Source organism: Rhinolophus hipposideros (genome assembly GCF_964194185.1).
Source record: "Rhinolophus hipposideros genome assembly, chromosome: 24".
NCBI lineage: Eukaryota > Metazoa > Chordata > Mammalia > Chiroptera > Rhinolophidae > Rhinolophus > Rhinolophus hipposideros.
The window spans coordinates 80,573-93,905 of record NC_138070.1 but is presented as its reverse complement, the minus strand read 5'-3'; the positions used below and the strand labels follow the sequence as shown (position 1 = coordinate 93,905).

At 47.7% G+C, this 13,333-nt stretch overlaps 1 protein-coding gene across 1 annotated transcript; it reads left to right on the top strand.

Annotated features, from left to right (window-relative positions):
- Positions 1 to 967: 967 nt before the first annotated feature.
- ZNF26 (zinc finger protein 26) lies at positions 968 to 12,056 on the top strand. Its single transcript, XM_081037733.1, has 4 exons — positions 968 to 1,305; positions 5,167 to 5,293; positions 5,543 to 5,638; positions 9,519 to 12,056. Exons 1-4 carry the CDS (start codon positions 1,273 to 1,275, stop codon positions 10,868 to 10,870), a joined length of 1,608 nt encoding a protein of 535 aa, XP_080893859.1. The 5' UTR covers positions 968 to 1,272; the 3' UTR covers positions 10,871 to 12,056.
- Positions 12,057 to 13,333: the final 1,277 nt, after the last annotated feature.

The window sequence follows — 13,333 nt, the reverse complement described above, 5'->3', positions numbered from 1 at the left end:
GGGAGAAATGTAATTACGGAAAGAAGGAAATTAATGAATACAATAGCAGAAATTAAGGAATTAAAATAGAAAAGACTAAACCTGATAAATCCAGTTTTTAAAAATAATATATAAAATCATACTAGAAGCTTTATCAAATACTGGGGGAAATGCAACAACATAGATAGACCCTAAAGGCATTATGCTAAGTGAAGACAGAGAAAGTCAAATAATGTGTGATCTCCTATATGCATTTTAATTTCAATTCAAAGTTTTTTCTAATTTTCCTTCAGATTTCTAATTTAGGTTAGGGGTTATTTAAAAGTGTTTTTCAGTTTCCAAAAATCTGGAGATTTACATTTGTTCTGGGGTCGATTTCTACTTAAATTCCACTGTTGTCGGAAACAATGTATCATTTCAATCCTTTTAAATTTATTGAGAATTATTTTGTGGTGCACCATAGGACTTACCCTGGAGAAAGTTCCAAGCACACATAAAAGTTATGCATACTTAACAGTGTTTAGGTGGAGGTTCCGTGTCAATTACTTTGAGTGGGCTCGTAGTATTATAACCCTGGGAACTGCAGCTTGTAGCCTCCCTATCTGCTATACTCTGTGGTCTGAACTCTTATCTTGTTTGACATCAAGACCTGAGCACGCCTGCCCTCTCCACGGAGGCGGGACTCTTCCCGGGGCTGCGTGAGCGGTGCGGTCCACAGCCGACGGACCAGGGCCGCTTTGGGAGCCCCGCCCGCCTGCCTTTCCGGTTAGGCTCTGGCGCCCCTCTCCGCAGACCCTCCTGCTGGAAGCCAGGCTTGTTAGTAAGGGTCCTCCGCAGAGGATTCTGGGAGATGTAGTCTTCTAAGTGTGCCCTGTCCGGCGCATCGACGCGTGACGTATTCCGCAGGCGCCGCACCGCGGCCGTAGTCGTTCCGCGCTTGCGCGGCTGTTTCTGGCTTGTCGTCAGTGGACGTGAGCGGGCGGGGGCGTGCTGAGCTTCTGTGGCCGGTACCGGCGGAGGCGCGGAGTGAACCCGACCCGGAGCGTGCATTGCAGAGCAGGGTCGCGCCTTCCACTGTCGGCCCCGGGCGTGGACGGAGCCAGCCGGGGCTCGGTCCCTCCCGCGTCAGGGCCGCGGAACGGCAGTAACTCATCGCCGGACTTGCTCTGCCCAGGCTCGGAGGCCGCGCGTCCCTGCGAGGGACTGAGCCCCGGGCCCTCCGTCTGTGGGGCGCGAGATCCCCCTGGGTGGGCGGGGGTGGAAGCAGCTGCAGCCGGCACGCGGCGGCGCGGAATGGCCGCCAGGCTCCGGACGGCTTCGTGCTGGGTAAGCAGAGCCGAGTCGGCGCCGAGAGCGGACGCGGTCGTCCCTTCAGGTCCCGTCCGGCCTGAGCTCACGGGCCGCCCCGCCCCCAGCGGGCCCCGGCCCCGGATGTCACACGAGTTTGGGGGCAGGGTTGACACTTTGGTGCCAGCTGCGGGCGGTGACCTCGGAGGGGATGACGGCCCCCACGGACACGGGCCTCTGCCTTTGAGGGTTTTCGCGCTCGGGTGCTGAGCGGTCCCCCGCCCAGGCCGTTAGGGCCCCGTGGGGACAGGCCCCCTCTTCCTGACTGTGGTTCACATGCTGCTTCCCGTGCGCCGGACCCAGGGGCTGCTGCCCGCGGTGCGAAGAGACGTTGTGGACGGTCTGGTCTGGGGGGCGCTGTGCTCCCGGGGAGGCCGAACCCCGCCCAGGGGCCGGTGGGCGGGTGCGGGGAGCGCCCGGGAGGGGCTTTGGGGGTGACGGCGGGGTCGACGGAGCGAGCGACAGCGAGGCTGGGCCGCGACCGCGGGACGCGGGACCGGTCGTGCGCCGCGGTGGTTGCCAGCCTCGGGGACACGGGGAAGAGGTGTCCTGGGAAAGGTGCAGTTTTGTCCGTGTTCCGTCTGCGATGCTGTCGCTGGGCGTGTCGCTCCGTGGGAATTCTTCCCTGGAAACACCCAGGCTGAAGGTTCCTGTGACAGCGTTAGCTCGGGATGTGACAGCGACCAGTGGGGGACTCGGCCGATGAGACCAGGACAGGGCTGCGCCGAGAGAGGACAGAGTGCTTACTTCCTGCAAGGTTGAGCAAAGAGCTGCACAGAACGGGCCGTCCTTTCATTCTCTGGGGAAACGTTATTTTCGTCATTCACTGTGTATGTGCGTGAAGGATTGAGTTTCCTTTGCTAACGTCTTTCACTCGGATTCCATCAGTTACTGAATGAGAGCAGACTGCGGTTTGTACCGCGCTCCGGTTCTCTGGGGAGGGGACCGCAGGCTCCTCCAGTGCCCTGCGCAGGCGTCGCCTCGTCTTACGGCCTGCGTCAGGTCTGGTCCCCTGGGAGCTTGCTGTCCCTCGGCTGTGGACAGAACTCACCGTCAATCTAGTGTGGGACCGCTGGCTTTCTGCACAGAGCAAGCCTTTGCTTACTGCTTCAGTTTATTGTGTGGTCGTTGACTCGTCAGTCTGGGTTCCCTAATTCTTCCTCCGCCAATTTTCATTACTTTTATTTTCCGTTTCTTCTAAGTTTTCAAATTCACTAGAACAAATTTGTAGATAACAGTCAGTTCTGCTGTCATGTTTGCTTTAAAAATGTGACTTCCTTTCAACGTGATTGATAATCTTAGGGAAAGATGAGAGCTTTCTGTGTGATTTCATAGAAATCTCTTTCCACGACTTTATAATAAGATGCAGCACCCCCTGGCAGGTCTTTTTCAAGGTAAAGTGCTATATTTATTGTGGCATTTGTATATTTCTTAACCATTAAATGTGTGTGCAGCTGCTACTGTTTTTAGTTGGTTCCTGATTTTCTCTTACGTGTTGTTGACAATGGTTTTATGCTTCTTCCCATAAGCTCTGTGGTCTTACTGTGGGATTTGCATGGTATTGGTTTTCTGTAACGTACATATTGCATCACAGCAAAACTGCCTGTGTATAAAAATCTCTTATAAATTTCAGTGTGGATTCTGTCTTGGTCTTAATAGTTATGGCCAGTTAAATAATTCTTGGCTAATTAAAAAAAATTTAATAGTTTCTTTGTGTTTTATTCTTATCAAGCTTAAAAAATAGGAAAAGGCTTAAAATAAAATAAACCTCCTCTTTACTTGCCTTTGTTTCCGTCTTGTCCCCAAATCTGCCACTTTAGTCTGTCCACCCTCGTGTGGTGTCTGCTTTCATACAGTCACACGGTCACAGGGGTGTCCCTTGCTGCATGTGTCCTCCCTCCGTTGTGAGGTAGCCGGCTGGGTGAATGAACGGCCTTGGTGCGCTTACTTCGGATACAGACAAGTCACGGCTTCATTTTCTCCATCATACCCTCAGAGGTGTCCTGGCGGGTCTCCCTACCCTGGCCCTGGCCGTCGTCTCTGCAAGAGCCCGTTGTGTTCTGGTTACGGCCTCATTTGGCTATTAGTTACTTCCAGACAATGGAAAGGCCGTTCTACACTTGAATCCCAGCTCCTGTTCTTCCTCCACTGGTGCAGAGAGGACAAGGGGGCTCGCCTCTTTATTCCCACTTGATGTCCTTGTTGCCCCGGGGGGGCTCCTCCTGCGTTGGAATGGGAGGGCAGTGGTTAGAGGACAGAAGCCTGTTGTCTGGCAGTCAGTAGCCAGCACCTGGGTACTGGAGCTTGTGACAGGGCTCCACCTGTGCGTCCTTGATGGGAGCAACTCTCTCTCACTCACCTCTGCAGGCTCCCCAGAATGCACCCCTGCCTCTTCCCCCGGCAGGCAGTCCTGCTGGGTAGCAGCTGTCATGGGAGGGGTAATGTCCGGGGGCTCCTGGGCATCACCCTCACCTGCCTTTGCAGAGCACCCAGCAGGCTCCAGGCTTCAGTTTCCCAGAGGGACGCAGATACCAGACTCCTTGTTTACAGAAATTCCTAAACACACGTCAGTTCCTGTGGCTGAGCTGAGTGGACATCTGGGTTGCATGTGAGACACGGTCTCCTCTGCCCCTTTCCCCCACAGGCACTGTCCTTGGGGCACTGCTCCCCGTTATCCCCTTGGGTGACCCACTTTCCTCTAGCAGCTTCTTCACTGTCCTCAGCCCCTCGTCCCCTGCGTTTCTCATTCTTCAGGCTTCCCAAACTCCTTGAAGGGCAGCGTCTTGAGTTTGCTTGGCCAGGATCCGTGCCGTCCTTGGCAGCGCCCTTGTCTCCCTCTGTGTGCTGCCTCATCCCCCTCAGGCGTCCTCTGTCCCCACGGAATGCCCTGCTCACGACCCCATCACTCCCACTCTAGCCCCAGCTGCGTCCACCTGCCACGGACCACTCTTCCCTTCTCCATGGCAGTGAGAACGATCTCAGATCTGAGAGAGCGCCCCTCTCTTGTTCAAGGCCTCTGGGGGCTTCTCCTTACCTGGAATAAAATCTCAAGTCCTTACCATGTCCTCTGAACCCTGGTTGGCCCTAGTCATGGCCCCTAATTTTCTCAAAAGAAGGCTGTGAATTCACCTGCTTGGCACTTGTTAATTTTTATATATATATTTTCTTTTTTTTTTAGGAGGGCGCAGCTCACAGTAGCCCATGTAGGGATCAAACCAGCAACCTTGGTATGATGTAGGAACTGGTGACATAAATGAGGGGTGTAAATGTCAACATCATTAATTATTGGTGTTATTAGCACCATGCTCTAACCAACTGAGCCAACTGGCCACCTCTCTCTCTCTCTCCCTCTCCCTCTCCCTCTCCCTCTCCCTCTCCTTTTCCCTTTCTCTCTTTCTCTCTCTCTATAGTGCCAGGCTCTCACTCCCACCGAGACCCAAGATGGCCTGAGCAGTTGGCAAGGTGATAGACCAGCTGCAGGGTCACACCTTCCTGTGTCTGGCACCCTAATGTAGAATTGTCTTCTCCATCTCTGCAAAATATACATGCCCTGCTGTGTTTTTATCAGACGCGAGACACCTAAATTCATTTGCACGGCTAGATGTTTGTTTCCCTTCCAAGACTGAAAGCTTCTTGAGGCCAGACGTAGATTTTCTTCTTTCTTCAGGACCCAAGAGTATCTGGTGCAGAGAAGCTCAGTGATTTTTTTTTTTTTTTTAATTCTCTCTCTGAGGAAATGCTGACCTGGAGGGATGTGTCTCCTTTCCCGGCCCCCCCTGCATCTTGTCCATGTCACCCAATGTAATTATATTCAATTGAACAGGCTGTGTGTTATTACAGGGATTATTGTCATTCAAGGATATATCTATGGAGTTCACCTGGGAAGAGTGGCAGTTACTGAATTCTGCTCAGAGGTACCTGTACAGGGACGTGATACTGGAAAACTACAGTAACCTGGTATCTGTGGGTAAGTCCTGCTTCTCTGTGTGAATCATAAAGTACCTTCCCCTTTCCTTTGTTCATCGCCTCTGGGGCCTCTGAAGTACTTAAGGATTATGGACTTGAACTTCAGAGGTCATGTGTTCTTAGTCCCTATTTGGCTGTCACCTCCTAATTGTACTTTTTCCCCAAATGCCACAAGCAGTTTCATTTTGTGGCCTCTCCATCCCTAGCAATTTGGGAAAATCCCACGTCCTTTGTGATTTCCCATTGACAGGGTATCATGGCACCAAACCTGATTTGATCTTCAAATTGGAGCAAGGGGAAGAGCCATGGACAGTAAATGCCAAGGTCTCTCATCAGAGCTGTGCAGGTGGGTGAGTGGGACCCAGGATGGCGGGAGGTGTGGAGCACACTGTCTGGCACCCAGGCGGCATGTCTTGAAACCTTTGCTTGAAGTTCGAGAAGCCCTGGGTTGACTTGGGGTGGGAAGGAAATGGCCGTTGGTCCTTATGTTTGGGCTCCTCCCCGGCTCAGAGAGGTCGGCGTGCTGTTTTCTGGGTTGGCTTCCTGCCTTCTGCCACCTGCTTTCCTTCCCATGGTCGTGGACTGCGTCAGCCACCCAGGCCTTGAGAGCATTTCCCTTTCCTCTCACCCTTTGGTGTGACTCAGACACTGCTTCCTTTCCGTCCATTTTCTTTTCCTCCCAGTATATCCCTTCCGCTTCACCCATAGTCTTTTACTTCTTCCTCTTGCCTTGACTGTCATAGGAGATTTCATCACTTCCTTCTGTCTTCTCACACTGATCACTTTGAATGATAACTGTTACTTTAGTGGGCACTTTTCTTAAAAGAAGTCCAAAACCTAGCCTGGTCTCGTCTGTACTGTGTTTCCAGGAAAATAAAACCAGGTCTTATGTTAATTCTTGCTCCAAAAGATGCATTAGGGTGTATTTTCAGTGGATGTCTTATTTTTTCATGTACAGCAATCTCCATTTATTCAAATACAGTCATGTCATCTTCTGGAACATCATCATAACGTACTAAATGTGTCCGGCTGGCTGACTATCTTAACTGGGGCTTATTTTCGGGGTAGGGCTTATTTTCGGGGAAACATGGTATTATTAAGTAGTTTTACCACCTTCCATTCCCCTGGCTCCTTTTCCCTTTTGAGTTGCCCAAAGGAGTTTGTTTCCCGAATTTGGCTGTTTGCTCCTATCCTGTAAGTATGGAAAAGCTCTTCCTTTCTGAAAAGTTAAGCTTTTTTTCTCTTAGTGCTGTAACATCAAAGTGGATGTTTTCTTCCTCTTTTCTTCTTTCTAGTCCTGGGTTTCACGTGTTTGCAGGAGACCCTGTACTTGTCCACTTTTCATTCTCAGTGTCAGAAATGGGACGGGACTTCTTCCTCAGTTATCCCATCTTCGTTACTGCTGTTGCAGTTCTCGTCCTGTGTCCTGACCTCTGGGGGTCACTTGGGGCACCATGCCTCCTCTCTCCTTCACTAGCCTCAGAACTGCTTCTATTCCTGTCAGTATTTGATCCTGTGAAAATACCTTTGTAGTTGTGCCTCCTCGATTGTCACCCAGGCCAGATGAGTATTCTCTCACACTTGCATAGGTCAAATTCTTGGCCACATTTGCGAACTTGAATCTTCTCCTCAGCTGTCGCTGCTGCATTTATTGTCATAAGCATCCTATCACCAGTCTGAAAAAATAAGAAGTATCTTAAACTCCTGGTTCAACTAGAGTGAACAGGACAAGACTTATTGTCTCAGGTGACCAGTGTCTGCCACAGGGCAACAGCTCCACGGTGCCTTAACTCAGAAGCTCGTGTCTCCCCTTTGGCACCGTCGGATGCTAGCTTTTCCCTTGAGCACGGTCGGATCACATGCAGAAAGCAGGAAGCACTGGGTCAGTCCTGTTTCTTTCCAAAATGTCCCTTTCTTTGGTGCCCATAGTCTTTCCCAGAAGCCTGGCATGTTTTCTTACAACTGACATTCCAGTGCCAAACCAGTCACGGAAAGCAGACGGGCCCTGTGCCTGCCAGCTAGACCACCTGGACAGTATCTTCGCCAGTCAAAGCTGTTGCACAAAGTGGGGAGATGCCTTGGGGACACGGTGAATGGCGAGTGTCAGAGTTCCCCTTGGGTGTTCAGCCCGACGTGCCCTTCTTTCCAAAAGCACTACTTCAGAACGCTGCTGCTAGCATGAAAGCTCACCAGCTCTTCCCTCATCCTAAACCCGAGCCCACATGCAAGTCTGGGATCCTTGGGTGTGTGCGGCACTGTCAGACAGGTGAGACAGCCCTCATGGTGTGAACTGACACGTATGGGACGTAGACTGTCTATGCCAGACACTCACTGCGTATGGAGGACCCAGGACATTCTGGTAGAACCTTCCTTCCAACGGGGACGTGGGGAGAAACGGCCAACGCCGGTCCAATTGCTCACCCCATCTCCTTTAGAACAAGGTTAGGAAAGCTTTTTGCCCTTGTATTGGTGTAATTTCCTTGTTTGCCAAGGGTGCAGCTCCTGGCATTTTCCTCAGAGACAGTGTGCCCTCCTGTTGTCCTCCTTGGCCACAGATGAGAGAAGGTGTGGGGACAATGCCCTTCCTGGGGGCTGTTTATACTTTCATCAGCCCACTTCTGTTGGTGCAAGTTTCGTGGCATTTACGGTTGAAGAATCGTAGGCTGTTACCAGACCCGGGTTAGCGTTCCCTTCAAAACTTAACAGGCTCTAGTCATTTTCTTTTTCTCTGACAAATTCTGGTAAGCCAGGGACAGCAACCAAGTGTTGTTTAGGCATAGTCTTTCAGCCTGAGAACCCTCTCTTCTAGCCCCCCCATCTTAGTACTCTCACCTCTAAATCTTGAGCCCAGTGGCCCCAGTTTTGGGCACAAGCCATAAGCCGACTCATTCCACCGCTGTAGGGAAGAAAGTGTTTAACAAGAAATCCTGAGGAAGTGGGAAGCTACTAAAGAGCCACCTCAGCCATCCTGTAATGACAGGAGGAAGGCTGTCCAGACCGGGACCTGCCGCTGTTTTCCTTTGAGCCCATCTGTTTATCGCACTCATCATTTTAGTCTTTGGACCTCATGGGGGACCTTCCCATTCTCTCTGCATCTCCTGTCAGCCTTGAATGTCATGGGCTCCAGGGCTGTTCAGGCATTCCATTTGATTTGCACATACGCCCGAAAAGCTGTCATCTGTCGTGTCATTTAATACCTTGTAGTGCTGTCGACACCTGCTTCCTACTAGCATTGAACAGACATCTACAGCCTATTTGGTACCTCCACTTCGATAGTGAACTGAGGTCTTAAATGTAGTAAGATCCAAGACAAAAGCTCTTCATTTTCCCTCCACATGCGTTTCTCTTTCAGTGTTTTCCATCTCATAGCAGCTCCACCCAGCTCTCCAGTTTGAAACCTCTGAGCTGTTGCCTTCACCCCTCTCAGCTCCCACATCCCCTCTTGGCAGCTCTCCTAGTTCTTCCTCCAGGTGTGCTCCATGCTGGCTCAGCTCCAGAAGTCCCGTCCCAGCCACTGTCCAGTCACCTGGACTACTGCAGGGCTTCTAATCTGTGTCTCTGCCCTTTGCCCAGTCATTTGTTCTGTAACAGCCAAAACAGTGGGAAAGTCTTCTCAAAAAGCACAGACAAATCAAGATGTTCTCTAATTGAAGTCGTCTGGGTTAGAGGAAAGGTGTTTGGCCATGGTCCTGCCTTCACTCTGCCCACTCAGTGCATTTAGCTGTCTTGGCCTTTTTTCCATTTCTTAACCATGACTGTCGGGTTCTCTCCACAGGAACTTTGTACTTGTATTTCCTCTGTTTGTAATGCTCTGTCCCTTAATTTTCTTTGGCCCACTCAGTTTCATTTTTAGTGTCTCATTGTGCCTACTTGTCATACCCTGGTGGTGCCATACACTGTGAACTCACTTTTTGAGTGAACTCCTGCAGTAATAAAATTCAGACATACAACAATTGCCATGGCTCCTAAGAGTGGGCTGACTGCTTTAAAAACCATCTGGACTGCTTCTGATTTCCTGTCCACTTCCACAGTGGCCTTGCTTTGACTCAGGTCCCTGCATCTACCCTGCGCTCAGGAGTGTGCACACACACACCTGGCCAATGTTTCTCTGAACCATCATCAGGCCTGTTACCAAAAGGAAAAGACTCATTACATGGCAGCTCTAAAGCTCTTTAGTTCCATATCAGGTTCATGTTATGATTTAAAAAAAATTTTTTTTTTCCTAGAAGGCTGGAAAGAATGGTTATGGAAAAATCAAGATGAGCTTGAAAGTGTTGAGAGAAACTATGCTTGTAATGCACTTGGAAAACTTCATCTGAGCAAAACCCATGTTTCTTCACGACAGAGACTCCCGAAGTATAGCAGTCACAGAAGAAGTTTGACACAAAAGTCAACCTTAATCAGAAGCTATCTAAGAAAGAATCCTGACAGTTTTCATGGATATGAACAATCATATTTTCTTAAGCATCAGAGAGCTCACAGTATAGAAAAAAACTGTGTGTGTGGTGAATGTGGGAAAGCTTTTCGTTGCAAATCACAGCTCATCGTCCATCTCAGAATTCATACAGGGGAGAGACCTTACGAATGCACTAAATGTGAAAGAGCCTTCAGTGCCAAGTCAAACCTTAATGCTCACCAGAGAGTTCACACCGGAGAAAAGCCCTACTCGTGTAGTGAGTGTGGGAAAGTGTTCTCTTTCAGGTCACAGCTCATTGTCCATCAGGAAATTCACACAGGAGGGAAACCTTATGGCTGCAGTGAATGTGGAAAAGCCTACAGTTGGAAGTCACAGCTTATTCTACACCAGAGAAGTCACACAGGAGTGAAACCCTATGAGTGCAACGAATGTGGGAAAGCCTTTAGTTTGAAGTCACCATTTGTTGTCCACCAGAGAACTCACACAGGAGTGAAACCCCATAAATGCAACGAATGTGGGAAAGCCTTTAGGAGCAAGTCCTACCTCCTCGTTCACATCCGGATGCACACAGGAGAGAAACCGTATCAGTGCAGTGACTGTGGGAAAGCCTTCAATATGAAGACACAGCTCGCTGTCCACCAGGGGATTCACACGGGCAACAATCCTCACCAGTGCAGTGAATGCGGGAAGGCCTTCGGCAGGAAGGAGCAGCTGACTGCACACCTGAGAGCTCATGCAGGAGAGAAGCCCTATGGGTGCAGTGAGTGTGGGAAGGCTTTCAGCAGCAAATCCTACCTCGTTATACACAGGAGGACTCACACAGGAGAGAGACCCTATGAGTGTAGTTTCTGTGAGAGAGCCTTTTGTGGGAAGTCACAGCTCATCATACATCAGAGAACTCACTCAACAGAGAAGCCTTATGAATGCAGTGAGTGTGAGAAAGCCTATCCTAGGAAGGCCTCACTTCAGATACACCAGAAAACTCATTCGGGAGAGAAACCTTTCAAATGCAGTGAGTGTGGGAAAGCCTTCACCCAGAAGTCATCTCTCAGTGAACACCAAAGAGTTCATACAGGAGAGAAACCATGGAAATGCTCTGAGTGTGGAAAATCCTTCTGTTGGAATTCAGGGCTCCGCATACATCGGAAAACTCACAAGTGAGGGATGAGAAAGAAGCAATGTTAGAAGCATTCTAACAACTTGGTCCTCGGGAGACTTCAGATGCTGCTATAGAAAGGACAGATAAGCAGGAAATCCTAAAAACACACTCATCAAAGTCAGCCAGTCACTTGGAATGCACATGCAAACGCTTTTACTAAGTCATTTATAAATCCTTGAAGATGAGAATAATGGAAGGAATTAAGCAGTGACTGTAGCAAACGTGGTGGCATCATTATGAAGATTTAATGTGGAGAATTCATATGGAAAACACTGAAAATTTAATAAATTGGGAAGTATTTTCCCATCAAAAATGTGTCATGTGCAGAGTCGCATTCTGGCTTTGAAGCTGTGTGTTAGGGTAAAGAAAATCTCAGTTATAAATGGACTTTTTCATGGTGGTGTGTAGTTTTTTATTTTAATATGTAAATACAGTAATGGTCAGGAAAACAACCAGGAACATATTCTAAAGGTTAATGGATATTTAGTGTGACTTTCCTGAGCAACACTAAATAGCATTTTTTAAACTTTTGGTATTTTTTAACGTAACTTGTTATATATATATTTGATAGTTTGTGGGACAACATCCCCCAATATTCTCCATATTAAATGCTAAATATCCATATTGTCTCTATTTCTTAGCAATATAATTCAAATAACGTGGCTTTTGATAAATGAAAGGATACAGTTCTCACTTCCAGTGATTTTTCTTATTCAGGAGTCCACATGAGTGGGGCTGGCAGTTATTACAGGGCTGCATGTAGTGAACACTGAATCTATTTTAGTTCAGTGTCTTCCCATTGATCAATAAAAGCACTCTGGTTTTCTCTGGAGAAATCCCTGCCCTCTGTGTATGTGTCCTGCGGTAGTGTCTTTTAAGGTGCCCTTTCCACTAGCCACAGGTGACCAGTATGCCCACTGTTGGGGAATGGTAGCCTCTTTTCTGTCTCACATGAACCAGAAGGGAAATGTGGGAACTCATATATTGTTGTGCCAGAACGCTAATGAGACCATCAATTACTTCTGCTGTATTGATTTTCCAGAATGACTGGGTACTATCCGTTTTCGAACCTGATTTTCTGGCCTTATGTGTGCTTCCTCATATCTTTTCAATAAAAATGTCTTTTTCGGCAAAAGTTAAGGAGAATGAGTTTCTTGTAACCTCAGGGCTTTAATTAATAAATTGTGGCTCTGGAGCAGTGTGTATGTGACAAACTGTTACAGAAAAGTGGGGTATGTGATTTAGGTATTTTTCCTGAAAGACAAGAATCAGATTGTTCAGATTTATAAGATGGAACGTTGCTTGTCCATCGTATGAAATGGTGTTATTGTTTGTGTACACCAAGCACCTTGTGGCCCCTGATGTTAAGATTCTGGGAACACTGGGGAATGATTGTGAATAAAAGTTCACATTTATGAGGAAATCAGGGACAGAAGATGAGATGGCTACTTCTGGTCTTATCAGCTCTTAAGTTCGACAGTGACAGACCTGAAGCCCCGAAATCTCATCCCAGGGCAGAGTATTGAACTCAGTACGTCCTGTGACATTGCCAAAATAACTCCTTACAGCTGTGGGGCTGAGGTGGTAGAATTAAAATAGGAATTTGGCTTGCTGAATTGAAAAAGCCATCCGCCTGAAATGCTCACTAATTCCTCAGGTAAACATGCATTGGTCTAGAAAGGTCTTTTGATCCCTTCTCACTATGTCCTCATTGCCTTCCCTAGAGTGTTGCCTGGGGATAGTGAGCTCCCTGGTGTCTCTTCTTATGAGGAGGACACATCCTATGGGATCACGGCTCCAGCCTTAGGACCTCATTTAACCTAAATGTCCTTAAGGTTAAGGAAATAGAGCCACACTGTGGGGTTAGGATTTTGACATGAATTTTGGAGGTACACAAACACTCAGTGCATAGTACAATAACCAATAAGAAAATGTGCCAGGAGAAAATCACGATATCAACAGGAATGATATACTATTTATGAATATATACAATGTTGAATTTAAAATGAGCTCTAGGAATCTTACGAAAACAAACAGAATTTATGAATAAAATTATAAAATGCTATTAAAATTCATAACAATTGAAAAGAAAATTGGCATTTTCATTGATGTAGTAGAGTCAGTATAATAAAAATATTAACTTACAAAATATAATTTTAATACAATTGCAATCAAAACAATAAGAGGCTTTTTTTTGAAATGTGACAGATTCTAACATTTACATGATAGTTTACAGATCTCAAACTATCCAACACAATAATTACAAGCACAACAATTACCGAAATTTTCCCTTTTAGATACAAGAGGTTTTTTAAATGCTAGAATAATAAAACAATGTGGTATTCACACAGCCATAGACTAATAAATCAATGAAACAGAAAAGACATTCCATAAAGGGACCTTTGAACAAATAGGAACTTCAGGTACAAAAGAAATAAATTTACAAATATTGAAAAAGAATGGGC